General features: G+C 34.9%; 1 protein-coding gene across 7 annotated transcripts in view; it reads right to left on the reverse strand.

The window, feature by feature from the left end:
• LOC123560786 (zinc finger and SCAN domain-containing protein 31-like) overlaps window positions 1–25,617 on the reverse strand; it is a 70,017-nt gene that overhangs the window by 43,201 nt on the left and 1,199 nt on the right. For 6 of the 7 annotated variants that reach the window (XM_053552915.1, XM_053552911.1, XM_053552913.1 and 3 more), the window contains exon 2: window positions 14,338–15,265. In XM_053552915.1, the coding sequence (XP_053408890.1) occupies window positions 14,338–15,211 (874 nt within the window). In that variant the 5' untranslated portion in view covers window positions 15,212–15,265. Of the gene's footprint in view, window positions 1–4,843; window positions 6,172–14,337; window positions 15,266–25,617 lie in introns of those variants that run through there. The other variant, XM_053552914.1, reaches the window with a different exon arrangement.

Consider the following 25,617-nt stretch of genomic DNA (forward strand, 5'->3'; position numbering starts at 1 on the left):
GGTTGCCTGATGTCTTGTGCTATGCGTCAGAAAAAACTGTTTAGTCTAATAATCAGCCCCACTACTTTGAAAAGAAGACATTTTGAGTAAAATATCGAAATTGTTTGCTCATTCATACATATTATTCTTCTTATTCACGTTCTTCATCCGCAGCACATGCAATAGAATAATTTTAGTGCAAAGTTGCAAACATATACCACTTTCTAACAATTTTATGCCCGATTTTTCAAATGTTACGGAACTCCGGTGATAACTCTGAAGATGTCGCAGAGTTCTTATGATAACTTTTATTACTGCCAGGGTGTTTCTTGAGCTATGTTAAGATACTTTTTAGCTAATTTTATTATTTAAAAAGGGTGTTAACGATGTTCTAACGTAATATATTTATCCAAGGCACAGTATTGTGGTTATATAATGTACGGTATGTGTGTTTTTGAGTTCCAATGATAAGTTTTTAGTGTTATATTTGTTATTCTGACTAGATGTTACTTTTAAAGGGACTGTGTACGCTAATAATGATGATCTGGCTAACTATGGTTAATTTTTTAAATACAAATTGCACATAAATGATGTACAGTGTTAAACAGTTACAGAAATATACTCTTATTTTCATTTCTAACACGATCCGCAGCAGTTGCTATATAAACATATAGCGAAATCGCCTATACATGAATCTATGATAAAATATAGCTGTTCCATTCCACCCTACGATTGTAACATGACTGTGAGATTCTATTCTGCTTCCGTTATATGCCGACTAAATACTCGACTTTTTCAGTGCTAAGCAGTAGTAATAAAATGTACATCAAATTTTCTGAAACAAACAATTTCTAACTGATGAATTTATTTGTTTATATTTTTACCGTAAGAAAATGTTTCAGCCTGGTAAGTTTCAACCTCAACATCAGTGCATCTATCTGGCCGTGTACGTAGTTTACAATTTCTGCGCTGTAAGCACCACGAATGTCAACTAGATTCTACTTTGACGTTACCAAAATAAAATTATAATTCATGTTCCAATCTTCCAGACTCAAGTGTTTACGTGTTTATATGCCGCAATGTTCTGGCGTGTATGTTTCAGTGCCATCGTGTAGTGACGTGTACTATTTTAAGAAACTGCATATATATAAGGTTTGAATAAAGTATTTACATCTGATTTCTATATCTGACCTTAGATATTATTGAAAATAGCATTTTCACAACTTAATACTTTAATTAAAATTTAATGAATATCGGAAAATTCCGTTTTATGCAACGCTTTCCATTCGTGGGAGGTTTTTGTAATAGCATATGGCCAGCCGAATGACATATTGAGCTAAAATATAGTGCTGTAAAATGCGCAGAATTTGCGTGGTTAGAATCGAAATAATAAATATGTTCCAATAATTTTATCAGTTAATAAAATATGGGCAGTCGTTCGGATGCGAATATTAAATCATCCGTGCTACGCACTCGTGATTTAATTATTACGCATCCGAACTCCTGTCCATATTTTATTAACTGATAAAATATAGGGACATATTTATTATTTCTTAATTAATTGGCTTGGAAATTACATTGTGGATTCTATTGTAAGAAAGTGAAGAATCCTCTTACTTTATAATATTTCCAGCTAAACTCTAAAATGCCATTCTATTCATCTTATAGCATTTAGATAGCACTTTAAAATTCACATTATTCACTTATGATATTCTATATGACAAATAGTATATGCACGTATGAGGATGACAACCCCCTATTTGGTACGCAGTATTCAGCGCATCGAAAATTATATGCATTCTGTAAGATGTAATGACAATACTGCAGTATTAACGCCAGTCACATTTCGAACATGTCGGTTATCTGCCTCAAATCTGTGGTAAATATGCTATAGCATCATATGACTCATGTCAACTGATTACACATGAAGCGGTAGCTCGCTCTCTGTGTTGTGTAGTGTCGCATTGTGACTGTACTTTTTCAGTGTCAACTATATGAAGGATTTAAAAAATTATGATGGTAAAGTTATAATTATCATGGTAAATCATACTATATAGCATTATTTTTTATCATTAATCCGATCAACCACTTCAGAAACAGACAGCCTCTGCAAATGCAGCAAATAGATGTACCCTAAATTAAAGATAACGGATTTGATTTCAATTCAGTGATCAATCAAAACGGAAACCAATAAATCGTTGTTCACGAACATTAGCACATCTATTGATAGAACGAAAAAATACAATTTACTGCATTTATTATCTATTCGTATTTTACTATATATGTCATTATACTGCATATAGTTTTAAACTTTACAAAAGACTCATACCGTACATTATATAACCACAATACTGTGCCTTGGATAAATACATTACGTTAGAACATCGTTAACACCCTTTTTAAATAATAAAATTAGCTAAAAAGTATCTTAACATAGCTCAAGAAACACCCTGGCAGTAATAAAAGTTATCATAAGAACTCTGTGACATCTTCAGAGTTATCACCGGAATTCCGTAACATTTGAAAAATCGGGCATAAAATTGTTAGAAAGTGGTATATGTTTGCAACTTTGCACTAAAATTATTCTATTGCATGTGCTGCGGATTAAGAACGTGAATAAGAAGAATAATATGTATGAATGAGCAAACGATTTCGATATTTTACTCAAAATGTCTTCTTTTCAAAGTAGTGGGGCTGATTATTAGACTAAACAGTTTTTTCTGACGCATAGCACAAGACATCAGGCAACCTTGATCATCAAACTTTAGTTTTACACCCCATTCTCTCTATTTAAAGTTAAATAATTACTATTTTTTTCTACGATTCCTTGGAACGTCATTCAGAAATCAGACGAACTCCGTAACAGTTATCAGAAGAAAACATGACAGGTTATCAGAAGAACTCCATCCTTCGTGTGACACTTCCTCCCCCGTGCATAGGGCAGACACAAAATATCCTAATTCAGGTAACACTTTGCCTATATTTTCCATATTACGTGACAAGTTTTTGAAAGATAAAATATATCGAAGACAGCAAAATGACTGCTTTCCTCGGCATAGGACATAGATCTACAATCAGTTCTCAGTACTTTTCTCAAATACTTCACCCAAATGCAGAAGTGTGAACGTTAGTCCACGAAAAGCTGTAGGGCAAAGTGTTTGAGAAAATTACTGAGACCTCATGGCAGACGTTTCTTTATCTTATGAATATCCATCCACAGATGCTTTTTCTGTGTGTACGATATCCAAAAGTCACATGGGTTGGCCATCCAGTTAAAAGACTCTTATGTCTGATGCAAGATGTGATCTCCATCCACAATGAAAACTACATTTTTGTACATAAGAAGTTTTCTTGCATAATTGAAATTTATTAAGTTGTACTTGTACTTCATTACTCATATTATAATAATGTATTTTAACTCTTATTACATTTTTTAAATCTAGTGTTTTTAATTTACAAAACTAAAGGGGGAATTTTATGTGCTTTTGATAAATAGAGCAGTGGGGGATTGGTGGGGATTTATCCTATATATGTGACCATGATGGTAAGCAAGTGTTCAAAGTTTCAAAGCCATATATCAAACAGTTTAGACAAAATAAGGAATGGTATGCAAAACTTAACTAATTTCTACGTCAAAAAAGGGCCATAACAGAGCTAAAGTCCTTGTCCTAGTTATTTAGTCTTGCCTACATTATGTAGACTATGACGGTAAACAAGTGGTCAAAGTTTCAAAGCCATACGACAAACAGGTTAGACAAAATATGGACTGGTATGGAAAATTTAACAGATATCCAAGTCCAAAAAGGGCCATAATTCAGCCAAAACAGTTTGACAGAGTTATGTACTCTTGCCTACAGATGGAGGATGATAAACAAGTGTTCAAAGTTTCAAAACCACATGTCAAATAATTTTGACAAAACGTTGACATGTATGAAAACTGACCCAATTTCCATGTCCAAAAAGGGCCATAATTCAGCCAAAATAGCTGACAGATTTATGTACTCTTGCCTACAGATGAAAATTATGATGATAAGCAAGTGTTCAAAGTTTCAAAGCCACATGTCAAATAGTTTTGACAAAACGTGGACTTCTACGAAAACAGAACCAATTTCAAAGTCCAAAAAGGGCCATAATTCAGCCAAAATATCTGAAAGAGTTATGTACTCTTGCCTACAGGCGGAGATTATTATGATAAGCAAGTGTTCAAAGTTTCAAAGCCACATGTGAAATAGTTTTGGTAAAACGTGGACTTGTATGAAAACTGAACCAATTGCAAAGGTCAATAAGGGCCATAATTCAGCCAAAATAGTTGACAGAGTTATGACCTCTTACCTACAGAATGGAGATCATGATTATAAACAAGTGTTCAAAGTTTCAAAGCCATAATTATGTGGAACAGTTTACACAAAATATGAACTGGTACGAAAAACTTAAAAAAGATTTTAAGTTAAAAGGGGCCATTATTCAGACACAATTCTTGATGGTGTTACGTACTCTTCTCTAGACCTGGACATGGTGATGGTATACAAGTGTGAAAGTTTCAAAGCTTTATCTCAAAAGGTTTTGTCAAAATATGGACTGGTACGAAAAACTTAACCAATGTACGCCGACGCCGATGTTGTGGTTAGTAGGATAGCTCTACTTATACTTCGAATAGTCAAGCTAAAAACTGTAAAGGCTGGATGAGGAAGTTACCTTCAGTGACCTTGAACTTATGCAAAAAGATGAATGCCAGTCACTATGTGCATGAAAGTTGAATGCTGAGGGAAGTTACTTAACAAATGTATAAAACACTTAAATTCTTCTATCCAAAAGTTAAGGGGAAAGAAGAAAGAAAAAAAAAACTAACTTAAGCTTTATTCTATAGCAAAGTACACATAACATACTTAGGTCAAGTTAACAAAACTCATGAATGTATGCACACACATGCATGATCAAAAATCTAAATAGTAATACCTTTTTCCATCTTTTTATCTTCAAGGCATTATCATATATATAAATTTGACAGTTGTGTAAAATTTAATTACTGTGAAATCATGACCTCAGTGAGTATAATTATTATAAGTATAAAATTTATGGTCAGATGTTAAAGGTTTGAACAAATCTACTCCTTAACCAAAATCTGATTAACATTGGTAAGAAATTTTGTAGTCTTGGCACAGACAGCTATTTTGCAGGGATATAAATTTGTGGACTTTGACCTTCGAAAATAAAATCAACAGGAACTTTACTATATTGTTGGAATTATATTTTATGAACTAACTTGACCAAGAAATACACTCTATTTTAACTTTAATAGCACTTCATAAAATGTCCATTTGTCTGATACATTTGGCAAATACTGATCAATATGGTACAGCTCCTCCTGACTTTATTATTTCAAACGTTCATTCAAGTAAGTTTCTGACACACTGCCTATCAAAGTCTAAGTGCTTGTGCTCTGAGTACTGTAATGAGCACTTGCGGCAACAGCACTAGATTCACCAACAGAAGAATGTAATTCATAGTGCTTTAAAGTGATTATCGAACTGTTGTATATTACTTTTGGCACAATTCACTGTTTCAGAACAAGATAAACTTTGCGGTACCGCTTAGTAACACAGACGCATCTCTTTTTCGTATACTATCCTGCATTTTTTTTCTGTTTCCTTATAACCACTTGTGGATCTGACCAAAATTTTGTTGCCCGACCCATTGTTTTTATACGTTTATTGCAATACCATTTCTTTGAACTTTGTTTCTGTGGTTCAGGCACGTCTTCAGATCCATGAAAATGTTTCAAATGACGTCGAATATTATCTTTACGACAGAAGACAGCTGTGCATATATGGCAAAGATACTGTTGCCGATCTTCTCTCCTAGCATGTACACTTTTATGACGAGAAAGGGATGTTGAGTGATTAAATGCAAGTCCGCAAATGTCACAAACATACTTTCGTTCATTACTGTGAACACTAGCATGACTCTTGTACTCTGAGGCTGAGAAAAAATGTGCTCCACAAGTATCGCAAATAACTCTCTTTTCCTTGTGACGAACTGAATGACGCTGCAAGGCCTTCTTACTTTTAAACCAAGCCGGGCATTTAGGACATGGGAATGATTTCTTGTCTACGTGTGACACTAAATGGTCTTTCATATTCCCTGCAGTATTACTTTCCTTCCCACAATGCTTACAGATGTATTTTGTCTTTCCTGTAAGGGAAATTAGAGAGGTTGTGATTTAAACATGCATACCTGTAGAAAAAACAAAATCTGTAGTAATAAAGTTTGTTTAAAAGTAATCAAATGCTCAAAACTGTTAAAAACTGGTTTAGAATGTGAGCTGAGCTGTACAGGTAAATTCTGTTCAGTGTTCTGAATTTTGACATCTCAAAATATAATAAAATTCCTACAGGTATGCAAATCTCAACCTCTCTTTTCTGGCTAGGTTTGTAACCCTTTTAAGGTGTTACAAAATTGTTTTCTTTATATAATCTGTTCAAAAAAGAATCAGTAAGTCAATAAGTTAAATCATTTCCATTAAACTGCGAGCTCATATCCCCTAGATCTATAGTGAAAAAGACATTAGGTACTCAGCCTTCTTAAAAAATTTGGTAAACAACTTTACAAGTGATGGACACTAAGACTGCCATGTTTACATGTACATGTTTAAACAAGTTAAATATCAAGTTTGATCGGTAATGTAAAAGATCATCTGTCCTAGAACAGAAAAAGATAATATTTTTTTCTTCCTGTTTGGCAGCCTCTCTATATACCAAATTCCTACATAGTGTTACCTCCCCTAGTTGGTACGACAGACTGGAGATTGGCTCTTCATAGTCATTTGACTAAATTTGACTAAATTAAAATCAAATGTTCCAATCTGTAACAAATTCCTATCAATAAGTGCCAAATGTATCATGTAATTGGAACATCAACAACAGCTTGGAAGTTGTGAAAATTTTCCCTGAATTTATCAATCTTTCTTGTCATTTTATTGTGGGTGGGTGGGTGGTTGCGGGGAATGCACTTCATGATTATAGACCCAATTTTACAGAAGGCCAAAAAAGCTACCATGAGCCATGACTGAAGGTGTGTGGTAAGCTAGTTACAAGGTTTAACCTTTACCCTGCTAAATTTCTAAAATAGACTGGTCCATCATTCAATTTGGGCAGGACTACTTATTATCTGAAGGGTTGTTCACTGAAAATTTAATGACTGAATAGCAAACAGTGCAGGCTGAGCTTGGTCTGCACTGGTCACAAAGGCAAAACCACTTGCAGCCAGGTTAAACAAACAGGAAGTAACTTTAACTGTACTGTTCAACTCCTTTTCTTGGGAAGAAAATATGTATGAAGGGAAAAAATTATATTATTACATTGTCCTTAATCACATGATTAAAAATTAAATTCCTTTTTTGTTCACTGTAAATTTTCCCCCCTTTTTACAACTCACCATTAATATCAGGAGATCAGATACATTTTTTAAACTCTGCTACAACAAACATATTAAAGATGCAATATGGCACCTAAGACCTGAATGCGTCTTTGGGAACAGTTTGTTTGGGCATTTAAGTCACACTGACATAGTTCAGATCATAATTTTGACCACTTGTTGATGTTTTAAAATGTCTGGAGAAATATACTTGGATAAACAATCAAGCTTCCGTAAGCAAGCAGGATAGCTCATCTTCATAATTTTTTTATGAATTAATTTCACACTCCTTGTGGAATTTCGAACCCATAGCAGTCAGTGTTAAGTGATTCAGACTTCATTTACCACATTTATTTACTTTAGGTTACCAAGGCCAATTCTAAGAACAATGAGATTTTTACATTTTAAGGAAGTATTGTATTGAATTGCTGGGTATTTTTGATTTTTCATTAGAACATGATTGTATAACTATCATCTTCAGGCTCTTGCTAGCTGTAGGTCAAATTGTGCTCACCTGAGTAATATCTGTCTCAATATCAAGTATTTTTAGTAATAAGAACAGGCAAATCTGACCATTATTCTGACACAAACTCTAATATTGCTTAACCCCACATTCTTGAAATAAACTGTCAAAGCCATCCAACCTCAGAAAAGCTCTCAAAACATGGAATTTAAAGCTCTCGGACACTGAAAAGTACTTCATACACCTCAAAAGCCTCCAAACAAGGAAAAGCTCTCCAAACATGGCCAAGACCCAAGAACAGTTCGATTCATGTGAAAAGCAGGTACTGAATGATTTTCATTATCATCTGTTAAATTAAGTGTGAACAAAAGACAAGCATGAATTGACATAGTCAAACAAGATAAAATGTAACAATTACAATTTCTATCATTTTAACTGAATTTGGGAACCTTACATTCTTGACAGATGTTCATAAATGCAAAGAACTTACCTTTGTCAATTTGTCCTGACTGCGATAAGTTAGTAGTCTGTGAACTGCATAATTTTAATCACCAAAGCACCGTATAAGCTGTAAGTCTTCGTAATGATTTGATCCACAGAAATCAGTTTTCAAAGGAAACAGTTTAACAGCTCTAAAGTTGAATGTTATATTATACTTCCACTTGCACAAAAATGTAGAATAAACTGTCTTTAAACATGTACCACAGGGTTTTTATAATAATAGCTGCATTCCAGGAACACTAAAACAGAGCACCTGGACTCCTTTAGAATTGTTCACAATTAGTTCTATGGGTCAGGGAATTCATATTTTCAGGGTTACTTTTCAAAATGTAAACTGAACAGTTCTAGAAAGACTTGCCAATAGAGGGACTTGCAGAGTTCTTAAGGAACCTGTTATTGAAACTACTGACACAACCCTTAAGTCTGTTGAACCTATATGTTAATGACCTTTACTGAAAAACGCCATTACAAAGAGAGTTCATGTGTCATTTTTGGAGTCTCCTATTTAATTTACTTAAATTTTATCAGTGGGGGTTTCCTTGTATTTTTATCTTGTAACATTTCCCAAAAACATTAATTTTATACATTTTGTCATATATTCACTAAATCATTAATGTCTGAGCCCAGGTACAATCCAAATTTTGAGGTAAAAAATAGTGTTTTTTGCTGACCTTTACAAATACAACAATTTTTCATTTTTACCCTCAAACAGATATGACCAGAGTATCTAGGATTTCAACTGTATATTTACGAAATCATCTGGTGGGTTGGAACTCTATTTTACTTACAAAGTGTAAGAAAAAGCAGCTCACCTGAGGAGGACCATGACCTTTGATCTTGCTTTTGACCAAGTTTGGTGAAAATCATACAAGTTGTTCATGAGAAACGTAATTTTAAGTCTTTTTATGTGACATCCTTAATTGCACTCATTCAAGTCACATGATGATTTCAACAAATTTGAAGAAAATCCATACCTAGATGATCCTGTCCAAGTTTGGTGAATACTGATCAAGCAGTTTATATGAAGAACTTATTCAAAGCTAAAAGTTAATGACACAAGGAACACCCAGACACTGCATGACCACAACAGCTCACCTGCCTTAGGCTCTGGCAAGCTTAAGGATGTAATAGAATACAAATTAAAATTTAACTAGCCCAACACTGCCACAAGAACATAATATGTTTTGACACACAGATCTAAAATTAATGTATTTAAAGGGGCATTCTAGCATTAAACTGCATTTTCTTGTCATTTTCAGGGTGTGACTTAACACAAGGTAAATGGGTGTTTACAGAAAGATTCTCCGGCTCACACACTGTTAACAAACCTTTTTACATAAGTGAATTTTGTGGCCAAGCGTAAACACATTATGGCCCTATAACCCATAATTCAAAAGGAAATGAATGACATCAACTTAATCAAACAACACCAACATTCCTGCGTACTTCATGAACATTTAAATGTTGATGGAGAACATTATATTCATTTTTCGGCATTTCACAATTCCTATGCTAGAATATCATCGGCACATGTTTGTTTTATGTTATAATAACAGGGCTACCAGGCTCGGCACCAACTACTCCCTTGAAATTCTGCAGATGTTATAACGTGCAAAAAAGGATATTATCCCAACATGAATTTTAAGCACTGACAAAATTTTAAGTTAGCAAAAGGCCATAGGAAAGATACCTCTTGCACTTAAACATGTTCACAAAAAATGAAATGTTCATAATCACTTTTTAAACCTTTTCTGTGGCATAGACAGTATTTTCAAATATATTTTTTCTGCTGGATGATTTTTTTTATCAAACCAAAAACTGTACAATGTGTTCCAAAGTGAACATTCGATGTATCTGAATATGACCAAAATTTCGTTTAAATCTTTTTTAATTGAAGGACTTCATAACCTATTTAGTCACTCTCCTTGTCTTGACCTTTTGGCCTTGTTTCTAATCATGTTTAGTGACTATCTATCAAACAGTTAACAGGCCTCCTAGCAGGCCTGAACAAAAATAAAGGTTTTTATAAAGGCTCCAATCTATTGAAATAAAGGCCTTTTAGTGTAAAATATTAAAAAATAAAGAGTAAATAAAGGCTATTTTTGTCGGAATTCTCGTTGAAAACACATAATATATATAGGTATTTACTAAAAAAAGTTAATTTATATATGGAAACCCACACTCTAAAACCAGATATCAGAAATAGGCATTTTTGATATTATCTCATACTGTTTGAATGATATACATACCTAACTTAATGGGTATACCTACTTTCACTGCACATTTATATCACCTATTTTGTATATGGTTCCTGTTTTATACATTGTACAGGCTTTCAAGCACTATTTGGCAAAAAATTAGGGCTGTTTTTGCAAAAAATAAGGGCTAAATTAGGACTAAATGCCAACAGGTCAACATGTCAAGCCCGTCCTTTTCTATATTGTTGCTTTTTGCAGGGGCACCATTCTAGAACAAATGTGTCTCCAACATAAGTTTTTGATATACAGGTATGAAATGGTGGACACTGGTGCCTTTATTTGTTTAAATATTGAGGTACTGGAGGGGTACTTCTCTCAACTGGGGGGAGGGGGTTAGGGGCTCTCCCCTGGAAAATTTTAAAATACAGGTATGAAATAGTGGGTGCTTGTGTATTTTTTGTTCTAAATTTTGAGGCATAGGAGGGTGTAGCCCGCTAATCTTAGGGAGGTAAGGATGCTGCCACCCCTCTGAAAAAATTTAAAATACAGGTATAAAATGCTTGATTGCAGCGCATGTTTTGGTCTAAATTTTGATGTGTGGTAGAGGGTATCCCTGTAGTTTTATGAGGGTCAGGGGACTCTTCCTCTGGAAATGTTTTGAAATGTAGATATCAATGGTGGCCTCTGGGGAACTTATATAAATTTTGAGGTACTGAAGAGGCAATCCCCTCATTGGAAGGGCGGTCAGGGGGTCCTCCCCCTGGAAAATTTTGTAACAGAGAAATGGAATGGTGGCCTCTGGTGCGTTTTTGGGCCTAATTTTGAGAAAATATTTATTCTTTGCCAAAATAGTTGAGAGCAACTTTGATGAGCCAAATGGGGGCACAGGCCTCATGGGCCCAGCCATGGATCTAGGCCTGATCACTCAATGAAGTAAATCTATGTTTCATGAAGCTGTAGCCTAGGAACTCATGGAAACCGATAGAAGCAACCTCTGAAAATGAATCTTAAAGAAAATAAACTTCAATAAATTAATTGGATCATTATATGCATGACTTTGTGCAAAAACAAATTTAAGTTCAGACAGATATTACAAAAAATTAGGGACAATTGAAAAAAATAAGGTTTTTTTTAGGAATTTGGCCCTTTTTGAGCCTTTTTTTAAGGAATTTTAGGGACACCTAAGAAAATTAGGAATTTTAGGGCCACTTGAAAGCCTGATTTTGTAGTGTCTACATCAACTTTGCTCAGAATGCTGTATCTTCACCAGACCTTGTCCACTGTAACCATATTGTAAACATCATGTCACCAGACCTATTCAAGCATTCAGCTCCAAGGTACCTTATGCTGAATACATGGAACACCCATGGTCTGGTGAACACTACTGCAAACATCTACATGTATGTGGTCTGGTGAACACAACAGCATTCTGAAAAACTCAAGATGAAAGATACACAAGCAGTATCCTAATAACAACACTTAAAATGGGGGAAGAAATACAGTAGTATAACCATTACTTGCTTTAAACTGGCACGGCAAGCAGTATGAACAAAAATATAGGTTCTGAGTGAAAATTACAGGCTATTTGGCCGTTTTAAAGGTTTTTTCAGAAGATTTAAAGGTTTTAAAGGTTTGCTTTGAAATTAAAGGTTTTTAAAGGTTTTAAAGGTTTCACTAGGAGGCCTGAGTTAATGAGATCATTTAAGGTTCTTCTCTCAGTCCCCAAGTACAGGCAGAACCACAGAAAGGATGCTGAGGACCAAGTTTGATGAAGATCCATTATAACATGCTTCGTGCTTCAAGGCGTTTTCTATTTTTTTTAACTCTGGACACTCCTTAATCATGGAGATGCAGCAAACAAATTGAGACGTTCATGCCAGAATGCTACAGACCTAAGTTTGACGTTATTCTTAGCAGTACATGTAGATGTGTAGGTAACAAGGTTGACAAGGAATGAAAAGGGGACACAGGATGATCACAATATTTCATATGAGCACTAATAATCACTGATATAAATGCAACCAGGTATAAAATAATTTTTGTTACTTCTGAATTTCAGATGATGTCAACAGACATATATACATGTATGTACTGCATCGAACATTGTGCAGGCCTTTTCACACGTTTCAATTCAAACTCAGCATTTAAGAGTTTTGCAGGAGGCTACATGTAATCAATGCTAATTTTAGAACTTTAATAAAACTGTTCTGCTGCAGATACTGCAAAAGCTATAAATCTTAGACAGACACCTCAATGTCATGGGCTCGAAGCCTCGAACCCTGTTCAGAATGGAATTTGGAGACCGTCTCCAGAATCTTTTTCTTTACCACTATTACTAGTCCCAGAATAATACAATGCTCAGTGTTTTTTTCTGTTTAGGGGGAACATTTCAGGATTAAAGTCAACTGCTTGAATAGTTTTTCAGCTTCTGAATGACACACGAAAGAAAAGGAAAATATGACTTTGAACTTAATTTGTGATCTTGACCTTTGACCTACCTACAAAGTTAATGCCCTCTGCACATCATCTCATTGCCACCTACCTACGTGTTACTGTTACGTTTATAACTTAATATCTTGAATGGTTATTAAGTTATCAAATGGACATAAAATATGAAGGACAGATTTGACCTTGCTGTGACCTTGATCTCTGAAAAACTGACCAGGTTTATATGCTTTGCACATTGTCTCATCGCTACCAACAAATGAAAGTTTGAAGTAAAAAGCTTTGGACAAAAATTTGACCCTTGAGCCTGTGAATGACCTCAACCTTTGGCCTATGGACCCACTTCTTGCATTCTACTCATGACCTCATTGCCATCTGTCTATATGCAAAGTTTGAAATCAATATCTTGAATGGTTATTATGTTATGCTCCAGACATGAAATATGATGGACAAACTTGACTCTCGAGCTCCACTTGTAGCCTTGACCTTTGACCAACAGAACCAGTTCATGCACTCTGCCAATTGTTATATTGCCAATGTCATAAGTTTAAAGTCAGTACATTAAATGGTTAAAAAGTTAAACTCCGAATATGAAATGTGACAGAGAAATTTGACCTTTTAGCTCTATTTGTGACCTTGAATTTTGACCTACCAATCCAGTTCATGCTCTCTGCACCTTTTCTCCTCACTACCTACCTATCTGCCATGTTTAAACTCAATTTAATAAATGGTTAAATTATGCTTCAGACAAAATATCTGACGGACAGACAGAAGACAGGCCATTACATTATATTTCCGTTTCCCAAAATAAGCATAGAAAAATGATCTGAAAAGTTTTGCTGGGGACCAGGAGGTTGCATGGGTCCTTGTGGGTCCAGGATAATGCAAGGTATATAAACTCCCTGAATTGTCCATGATGACCGTGTTTTAAGCTGAACAAGTGCATCTTGCAAGACAATTGCCCAGCCAGCGAGCTGCAATATGTTGGGATTTCCTATAATTATATTCATAAACTTTATCTTTTAATGTAAGACATGGTTGACCAATTAAAATCAGAGGCTTTATGGTTCGAATTATTAAGAAGTTTTATATGTCTGTGGAGTGGTCTGTGGAAGGGCCTGCACATTTTCAATCAAGAGACTCCAGGGCTATACCATGGCAAACTGTACAAACATAATTATCATTTATGTTTGTAGAAAAAAGCTTTTACTGATAAAAAAATCAGTTCTGTTTCAGTTACCTGTCAAAGAAATTTTCAAACAATATTTAGTAAATTAATAACCACAGGTGCCTGAAAAGCCCTGAAGCCTCTCTTATTTCTTGTAATGAAACACTAACCTTCATCAGTCATCTCCACAGTGAAGTTGGATGAGTTTTTACTGTAAAAATTTGTTTTATCATATTTTCTTCTCTTCTTCTCTGATGTTGTCTCCCCTTTGATCCCTTTTCCCTTTCGTTTTGGTGTTTTCATTAGGTCATCTTCATCATCATCATCTCCCTCTTCCCCTGGTAATGTCAGATTTTCTCCTATCTCAATTTCATCAAAATCATCCATATCATCATCACCATCATCATCCATATCTTCTCCCTCATCCTCAATCTCTTCTTCACCATCGTCACATTGCTCTAAGAAACTATTGGTATCTTTATCTAGCTGTGTTCCATCTAATGCCACACCCTGCGCTTTTTCAATTTCTTCATACTTTTCACCTTCATCTTCAACTTTAACAGTTGGTGCTGACGTCATTACAACTTTTGGTTTACTATAGTTATGAGCATCCATTGCAGTTCTAGGCTTTTTAGGCTTACGCTTTTTCGCTCTCTCAGCTTTCTCAGCTGCATAATCCTTTATTTCTTCATATTCATATCCATCTTCACCCAGTTTTTCAAATGCTTCTACTTCATCTGCTTCTACGACTTGCAACCCTTGCTTTGCAATGCGGAAGAAAAATCGAGTTGTGCCATTAACTGTCTCCTCTTTCTCCAGTGCACTAACATGCAATTCACTGTCTACTTCAATTTCAATATTGAAATATTTCACTTCCATACTGTCATATGTGACTGGAGGCAACATCAAGGTGGTCTTATCATTTCCCTCCTGGACAAATTTAAATTCATAGTCACTCTGGAAAACACCATAATTATCGAAGACATCAGCCTCATCTTCTGAGCTCTCAGACATATCATCTCTTGGTTCCTCTGCCTCTGCCATCTCTACTCAGGAATGGTAAGTTCTGCCCAACTGTGTGGATCAACTTTCTTTAATCTGAAAGGACAAAGAAAACCTTTAAATGTTGTGCTTTGATAACAATAATATTACAATAACTGTTAAAACTTCTGTTAGCTTGTCAAACTTTTGATAGCAACTACTGCATTGTACGTTTCATGTCAAATAACCAAATTAGACCTAAGTATGGTATTTTAAAACATTCAATGATCAATTCTAAATTATGTGTAATAAAGAATAAAACACTAACAAATGTGGACTCAGGATTTTGCTTTTGACAAGGAGAAATTTTCAAACTCATTACCCAATTCCTAGACAATCTCTATGTACATGCAGGACAGACTAGGCATAAAGTTTAAACTTTAATACCAGATGGCTAGAATGCAGGCTAGGTGTGTGGAACAGGACAATTAGACATTTCCTTTCAACAGACTGGGCACATCTCTTGATCATGTTAGTTTAGCTTGTTTGGAGTATTTTATCCTCATAAGGTAAAAGTAAAACAAAAGAAATTAAAATATACTTAAACAGTGACAAGATCTAGGGGCAAAAGCGATATTCTCTTCTATGTCTTCTGATTTTCTTCTTGTGGAAACAAGACAAAATAAACAAAGGTAAACATATTTTCCATTCATAATTATGAAATGCACATCTTTTGTAGAAAATTTGCTAATTTTGATAATACAGTCAAGAATGACCCATACTGTCCCCAGACCCATACTAGCCCTACCACACAATCGCACTTTGGTAAAAAAAAATTAACTACATGAGGTGCAGTACATACGCGTTTTAAACGCATGTTTGATTCAAAAGCCCACTTTGATGATTATGCACAAAGAATAGAATGTAATTCTACATGATCATGTAAACCATACCATTCAAAACACAAGACAATATGCTTAAAAGTCACATTCTTTTCTCATACATTTTTGCATTGGGACTGCCTCCTTTTACGGTTGGTAGCTTTAAAGGGAAAAAATGCCCCGATTATTCAGAGCTTTTGTTTATCGGTCACATCAAACAGCTTAATTTGTGACAGCTATCATCTGTCATATTGCGCCGACATACTTTTGTTATTGTTTTTCGATCTAACTTTTGGCAGTTTTTAGTTGTTTGTTTTCACATGTGATGCACACAATTTTTATCGGTGATGCACAAAATCAATTAAAGGCAATTTTGTTTCGAAGCGTTTGATTGGTGTTTCCAAAGTTTTCGAACAATAAAAATCATAGTAATGATATTCAGTGATAGGCGGAGCATACTTTATTAACAGGTGAAGTTCACAACCCGTAACCATGGTAATGGGATAAGTTTATGCTAATTGATTACGTAATGTTTTTACAAGCTGATTAGAAGGGGATAGATGCGATAAACATATAACAGCCTCGGGCACCGGCTTTTAGGGCGACTTGTATTTCGCTTTTCTGTACAAACAGAGTAAAGTCATCCAAAAAAAGCGACCACTTTGCTCACGTCGCCTATTTTAAAAAGCATGGACCCTGGAACATGTATTTCATTTGGAAACAAATATATTTATTGCAGAATAAAGTAGTAGACTTGATTCTTGATAAAGATAGGTGACAAGAAGTTGTGGATAATGTGATACATAAATTTAATGTCTAAAAGTAGCATGACAGTATTCTTGTCAGACTTTGAATGGGTCGCAAAATGAATTTAAGGCAAATATATAAAATGCCCCAGAAAAGATTTTGAAATTGGAGATAGTTCAAAAATGGACCACCTAGAGTTATGGTTCCAGTAACATGCTCAAAACAAGAGCTGTCTCCATAGAATGACACATGCCCCCGATGGCACTTTGAATGAATAGTTATGGCCAATGTTAGAGTTTAGGACCTTTGACCTACGGACTTGGGTCTTGCGCGCGACATGTCGTCTTACTGTGCCACACATTCATGCTTAGTTATTTTAAAATCCATGCATGAATGACAAAGATATGGACCGGACATGCCCATCATTGCACTATCATGAAATATGACCTTTAACGTCTGTGACCTTGACTTTTGAGCTACGGACCTGGGTCTTGCGCGCGACATGTCGTCTTACTGTGGTACACATTCATGCCCAATAATCTTAAAATCCATGCATGAATGACAAAGATATGGACCGGACACGCCCATCAATGCACTATCATGAAATATGACCTTTAACGTCTAAGTGTGACCTTGACCTTTAAGCTACAGACCTGGGTCTTGCACGCGACATGTTATCTTACTGTGCCACACATTTATGCGTAGTTACTTCAAAATCCATCCATGGATGACAAAGATATGGACCGGACACGCCCATCAATGCACTATCATGAAAAATGACCTTTAACGTCTAAGTGTGACCTTGACCTTTGAGCTACGGAACTGGGTCTTGTGCGCGACATGTTGTCTTACTGTGGTACACATGCATGCCAAGTTATTTGAAAATCCATCCATGGATGACAAAGATATGGACCGGACACGAAAATTGCGGACAGACCGACAGACGGTTCAAAAACTGTATGCCTCCCTTTGGGGGCATAAAAAATAGGGTAGGTAGGTAGGAATTTTTTTTTTTTTAAATTTTTTTTATTAAGGGAGACTTTTTGAAAATTATTTTTGTGACAAAAAATTAATACAAACAAGAGATCACAGAGTGATCTTGGCACCACCATTGAGCCATTTTTGAATGTTCCAAATTTCAAGACTAGCTCAAGGTCAAAATCAAGGTCAAATTTCATTTCGATACTCAACACTGAGCATGTGGTCCATGCATGTGGTCCAAATTTGAAAGCTGTAGCTTGAGAAATGTGAAAGCAGGGTTTCCTCTGGGTCAATTTCACTTTGCGCCAACAAATTCGCCAATCAGGAAAAGTTTGCGCCAGTGGCTCTCAAGTTGGAGCCAATAGTCTGTTATGGGCGACATACCATTTTCTTTTTCAATCTCTTTTTCATTTGATTCTTTACAGTAACCATGCAATATTCTCTTGAACCAGTCTATCCTAATATCACATTAAATCAAAAATAGTTTTTAATCTTCTCAACCATTTTCAAGAACATTTTCTAAACAAAAGTAATTGCTCAATCTAATATAAAATTATCCCTTTATATAGTTTGCCATTTTTAATTATCTCCCTTTAAGGGTCATTTTCACTAAATAGATGATTTTAAAACATGAATATTTATCCTAATATCATAATTGAATCAAAAAAAGTTTTTAATCTTCTCAACCATTTTCAGGAACATTTTCTAAACAAAAGTAATTGCTCAATCTATAAAATTATCCCTTTATATAGTTTGCCATTTTTAATTATCTCCCTTTAATGGTCATTTTCACTAAATAGATGTTTTTAAAACATGAATATTTATTTCTTTATTCTTTTAACTTTTTATTTCAAAATTAATTTAGGTCATTTATCAAAAACAGTGTTGTTTTATATTATTTTATAACTTTTGAAAAGCTTTTTAAAATGCTTAAGTTTCATTATATATGTAACTAAATTTCTATTTCCTTTCATACATACTAATGTATAGCGAAAATACCACCTACAGGTATTATTAGCACTTTGTTTTGAAGCTCTGGGGTTGAGTTTTTTAAAATTATCCCGGTGTATCAATGCTTTACCTTGGGCACGTAAAAGAACCAAAAGAACTGCTTTAGTTCATTTGTATCTCAAAAATTCTCCGATTGAAATTATACGACCGCGACTGAAATTCTCCGATTGAAATTAGACGACCGCGACTGAAATTTACGAACGGGGTAGATTTATTTAACAAGCTTGTGCAAAATTGATCTATTTACGATCGGAGAATATGTGTATCTTTTGATCTGTCATTATTTCCGGCATTTTCTCAGTCTCAATTACTTCGGCGAATCGGATTGTCATTAAAATAACCTGTAAATTTATCTCGCGTTTTTTGCATCATAAAAAGGTGGTGCATTAGACGAAGCACGCAGCTAATATTTCGTTTCATTTACTTTCGTGTAAGTAGGCGGGGCTAAATTTGGCGAATCAGATTGACTGATAATCGTTCTTGCGTGGAGGAACGCTCTAGTGACTCGGGGAAGTTTTAAATTATGCCCCGAGGTGTAAAACGATATTGACACGTTGTGTATTGTCTTCGTGTCGTGTTAAATATCGGATAATCCGTTATTGCGTCACTGAGAGAGATCAGAAGATCTGATCGACGATTATCTTGTAGGCGCCAATGAAATTCGCCAATTGAAGATTTTTAGCGCCAGAATTTATATTTTGTCGCATTTGGCGCCATTGGCGACCAACAGCGGGAACCCTGGAAAGTAGGTCACTAGATCAATTTCAACGTCAAAGTTCATTTCGGTATACAAAACTATGCATGTGCTTCAAATCTGGAGGCTGTAGCTTGAGAAATGTGATAGTAGGTACTAGGTAAACAGGGTTTCCTCTGGGTCAATTTCACTTTGCGCCAACAAATTCGCCAATCAGGAAAAGTTTGCGCCAGTGGCTCTCAAGTTGGAGCCAATAGTCTGTGATGGGCAACATACCATTTTCTTTTTTAATCTCTTTTTCATTTGATTCTTTACAATAACCATGCAATTTGCTCTTGAACCAGTCTATCCTAATATCACATTGAATCAAAAATAGTTTTTAATCTTCTCAACCATTTTCAAGAACATTTTCTAAACAAAAGTAATTGCTCAGTCTATAAAATTATCCCTTTATATAGTTTGCCATTTTTAATAATCTCCCTTTAAGGGTCATTTTCACAAAATAGATGTTTTTAAAACATGAATATTTATCCTAATATCACATTGAATCAAAAATAGTTTTTAATCTTCTCAACCATTTTCAAGAACAGAACAGAACAGAACATATCTTTTATTTCACCCAGGCATTTTTCAATACAACAAGGGGAATATAACACAATGTTGATATAACAAAAATCTGAATGGTTCCGGTACAGGAAAATATACAAATGTAGCAGTTATGACATAACATATAACAAGAATTTCAACATTGAGTAAAATAAACATACACTCAATATTACTGATGGTGAGCAGGGGTACATTTACTATTAGACGGTAAGGAAAACCAAAAATAAATTACATTTAGTTTACTTTTGACAGAAAGATTTAATATCTAGAATGGATGTCTATTTGGGATGGGAGTGGGACAATGCAATAGAGCGCTTGATACGCACCTGCATTATATCCCTTCGCTGCGAGAAGTAGTTCATACATGATAGTGAAATGTATTATCAATAATAATAAAAACTCAAGAAAAAGGGAACATTTTAAACATAGAACAGTTTTGGAAATATTTATATTTATATCCAGTTTAAATAAGGAAATGGGTTTTTATTATAAATGTGTTAGGAGAATTGATCGGTGCTGCATGTGAATATCGATTATTTCATGCGTAAAAATTTTTACAACTCAAAGGAATGTCATTCATTAATTTGGGCAGTATTATAAATGACAAACATTACCGGTACTAGTAATTATACACTTTTGAAGTACTTCAACGTTTAATTACTTAGAACTGTGGAGATATACGGGAGAATTAACAGTTAATATTTAGCAATCATTAACATTGTTAATTTAGGTAAATGGGGAGTACTTTAGGGTTTTTAATTATAAATAAAATGGGTAAGGAGAATTAACCATTTTGCGCGTGAATACCGTGGATTTAATTTTCCGTGTCTTACAAATCAGAGGATTGTCATTCATAGACTAGATTAATGAAACAAACACGTGTTGACAAATGCGATACAAGAAGGATTAACATTTCCAAGGAATATCTTAAAAACAGTAACAGTATTATCTGAAAAACAGTAACAGTATTATGGGATAAGTTCCCTGATAGGTAAGACATTTTTTTCAGTTGTAAATGTTGGAGTTATGTTTGTTACAAGGAGCTGTTAAGTTAAGTGTATATATTTGCTACGTAGGTATAAATGAATTATGTTCAAATTCAAATTGGAGGCATTGGGATTATCTTATAAAATGTTTCATGATAACATCAACAAATTTAACAAGATTTCTCAATACGGGAACGTTATTAGATCCGAGTAGTGATTTAAGCGTAATGTCGCGACTATGATTTAACGTTACACTTTGCAGAAACTGTTCTCTTTTTTGCTCGAAAAAAATACAGTGTAATAGATAGTGTTGTTCAGTACCAAGTTGGTCCGCAGGGCACAGTGTGTACTTCCTTTCATAAAAAGGGGTACCGTCATAGCGCCCAACTTCTACAGGGAATTTATGATTTGCCGTTCTGAATTTGAACAGAGTAAGGGATTCTTGGTTGTGTAAAATTCTAAAGTATTCTTCAAAATTAGAATCTTCCTTAAAACTTTTATAAATGAGACCTTTGTTCGATCGACAGAGCTGCGCATGCCATGACTGTTTATACTGGTCAATTAATGTTTGTTTTATTTGTTTATGGATAAACGCGTGACTGATTTGTGATTGATTCTGCCAAAGATCCGGCCGCCCGACAGAATTCAGAATTTCTTTTATTTTAGTTATCCACTTAAATTCATAGTTAGGCTCGTTGATCATGTATTTATAAATTAGTGAAGATATTTTATTTTCTTTCCCGGTCAGTAGACGGTTCCAGAACGATATCATTCGAGATTTTACAATGACTGATATCGGAAATCGACCAAGCTCGCCCATTAACATATACAGGGGAGTAGATTTTCGGGATTTAGTTATTTTGCGTAAAAACTCATTGTGGACTTTTTCTAACAGATCTAAATTTTCGAATCCGAATATTTCTGAACCGTATGTTAAAACTGGTAAAACGGTATGGTCAAATAGTTTGATAATCAGGTCTATTGGTAAATCTGAATTATTTGACTTAGTAAATAATAGGTACATTGCTTTAGTTGCTTGTTGTACTACATGCTTCCTGGCTTTAAGGAAAGAACCGTTGCTAGAGAATGTTACACCTAGATAGTGGTAATTATCTGTTATCTCAAGGTTCTCGTTACCTAAATGAAAACTGAAATTTCCTAATTGTCGAGCTCCAAAAACAACTATTTTGGTTTTGTTTAAGTTAACTTTTAAATGCCAGTTAGTGCAATAATCATTAAATGCATTCAGTGAATTTTGAAGGTCAGTGGGTGAGTTCGAGATAAGAATGGTGTCATCTGCATAGAGTAGGACTAAGAGTTTAAGCCATAGTGTTAGATCTTGTGGATCGAATAATTCTACTCCAGCAATGCCACTATTCTGTAAATATGTTTGAAGGTCGTTTAGGTACATGGAAAAGAGCACAGGAGACAAATTTTCACCCTGTCTAACCCCAATTTCGGAAATGAACGAGGCAGAGACAGATCCGTTGTGCAGAACACACGATTTGATACTTTTATACATATTATTTATAATGTTGAAGAATTTACCATTTATAGAATTTTGAAGCAACTTATGCCAGAGTCCAACGCGCCATACCTTATCAAATGCTTGCGAAAAGTCCACAAAAGCACAAAAAAATTTTTTTTCTTCTTTTTAAGTATTTCAATTAAGGAGTATAATGTAAATATATGATCTGAACAGGAGTAACCTTTCCTGAAACCGGCCTGAAGAACATTTTCTAAACAAAAGTAATTGCTCAATCTATAAAATTATCCCTTTATATAGTTTGCCATTTTTTAATTATCTCCCTTTAACGGTCATTTTCACTAAATAGATGTTTTTAAAACATGAATATTTACCTCTTTTATTCTTTTAACTTTTTATTTCAAAATTTATTTAAGTCATTTATCAAAAACAGTGTTGCTTTATATTACTTTATAACTTTTGAAAAGCTTTTTAAAATGCTTAAGTTTCATTATATATATAACTAAATTTCTATTTCCTTTTATACATACTAATGTATAGTGAAAATACCACCTACAGGTATTATTAGCACTTTGATTTTAAGCTTTGGGGTTGAGCTTTTTAAAATATCCCATGTATCAATGCTTTACATTGGGCATGTAAAAGAACCAAAAGAACTGCTTTAGTTCATTTGTATCTCAAAAATTCTTCGATTGAAATTATACTAACGCGACTGAAATTTACGAACGCGTAGATTTATTTAATAACAAAGCTTGTGCAAAAATTTATCTATTTACGATCGAAGAATATGTGTATTTTTTGATCGCGCTTTGATGGAGAATGTGTATCTTTTGATCGTGCTTTGACGTGTCATTATTTCCGGCATTTTCTCTGTCTCAGTCTTGGTTACTTCGGGGAATCGTATTGTCATTAAAATAACCTGTAAATTTATCTCGCGTTTTTTTGCATCATAAAAAAGGTGGTGCATTAAAGGAAGTACGCAGCTAATATTTCGTTTCATTTGCTTTCGTGTGAGTAGGCGGAGCTAAATTTGGCGAATCAGACTGACTGATTATCGTTCTTGCGTGGAGGAATGCTCTAGTGACTCGGCGAAGTTTTAAATTATGCCCCGAAGTGTAAATCGATATTGACACGTTGTGTATTGTCTTAGTGTAGTGTTAAATATCAGATAATCCGTTATTGCGTCCTTGAGAAAGATCAGAAGATCAGATCGACGATTATCTTGTAGGCGCCAATGAAATTCGCCAACTGAAGATTTTTAGCGCCAGAATTTACATTTTGTCGCATTTGGTGCCATTGGCGACCAACAGCTGGAACCCTGGGTAAAAATCAATGTCAAATTTCAATGCAGAACACAAAAATATGCATGTGGTCCAAATTTGAAGCCTGTAGCTTCAGAAATGTGAAAGTAGGTCACTAGGTCAATCTCAAGATCAAAGTTCATTTCAGTACAAAAAACTATGCATGTGGTCCAAATTGATGGCTGTAGCTTGAGAAATGTGAAAGGAGGTCACTAGGTCAAAATCAAGGTCAAATCTCATTTCAGAACACAAAACTATGCATGTGGTTCAAATTTGAAGCCTGTACCTTCAAAAATGTGAAAGTAGGTCACTAGGTCAATGTCCAGGTAAAAAAACATTTCGGTGCACAAAACTATGCATGTGGTCCAAATTTGAAGGCTGTAACTACAGAAATGTGAAAGTAGGTCACTAGGTCAAAATCAAGGTCAACTCATGTCAAGGTTCATCTTGCCACTCAAAACTATACAAGTGGTCCAAATTTGAATGTTGTAGGTTATTGACAAAAAGATTTTAAAAGCTTTTCCCTATATAAGTCTATATGAACCATGTGACCCCCGGGGTGGGGCCATATTTGACCCTAGGGGGATAATTTGAACAAACTTGGTAGCGAACCACTAGATGATGCTACATTACAAATATGAAAGCCCTAGGCTTTGTGGTTTGGACAAGAAGATTTTTAAAGTTTTTCCCTATATAAGTCTATGTAAACCATGTGACCCCCAGGGTGGCAATATTTGACCCTAGGGGAATAATTTGAACACTCTTAGTAGAAGACCACTAGATGATGTCACATACAAAATATCAAAGCCCTAGGCCCTGTGATTTTGGACAAGAGGTTTTTCAAAGTTTTTCCCTATATAAGTCTATTTAAACCATGTGACCCCTGGGACGGGGCCATATTTGACCCCAGGGAAATAATCTGAATCATCTTGGTAGAGGACCAGTAGATGATGCTACATACCAAATATCAAAGCTCTAGGCTCTGTGGTTTTGGACAAGAAGATTTTCCAAGTTTTTCCCTATATAAATCTATGTAAATTATAAAAATAAACAAAGGGCCATAACTCACTCAAAAATTGTTGAACCAGTCTGATTTTCAGAGGGACACAACTAGGGTACCAATACATCATTCTGACAAAGTGTGGCCAAAATCCCCCCAGTAGTTTCGATAGATGCGATAACGAGAAATTGTTAACGGACGGACGGAAGGACCACGGACGCAGAGTGATTTGAATAGCCCACCATCTGATGATAAGAGGGTTATGCATTTAGAGCATCAGTAAGTTGATTTCTAACATCACTGACCATGTTTAAAACATAAGAAGTGTAGTTTTTGAACTTTCTGTTAAAAAGGTGAAAAAAATATTATCCAAAGCCATAAAGACATTTAGGGTCGGGCCAAATATTTAGGGTAGGTCGGGATACCGGAAACATACAAATTTTTTTTACGCCTTATGGGAAATATTTGTGCCAAGTAATTTCAAAATCCCTTAATGAATGGCAGTTATGGACTGGACAAGAAAAAAGGCCATGTTAAGTTAACCTTTCTGAATTCACCTCTAAGCGTGACCTTGACCTTGGAGCTAGGGGTCTGGGTCTAAATAGTCAACAGTGATTTTTTTCAGGTCAATTTTGAAATAGTATGTTTTTTTTCCCAATTTTACCTTCAAAATTCCCAACTGGAAGTTGGAAAAAATGCCTGAAAATTTTAACAACATGACACAAAAATTAGGTTCCAAAATCCATTACGTTAGTGTTTATGTAAATGGTTTTTGT

This window comes from Mercenaria mercenaria, chromosome 10, assembly GCF_021730395.1.
Source record: "Mercenaria mercenaria strain notata chromosome 10, MADL_Memer_1, whole genome shotgun sequence".
Lineage (NCBI taxonomy): Eukaryota > Metazoa > Mollusca > Bivalvia > Venerida > Veneridae > Mercenaria > Mercenaria mercenaria.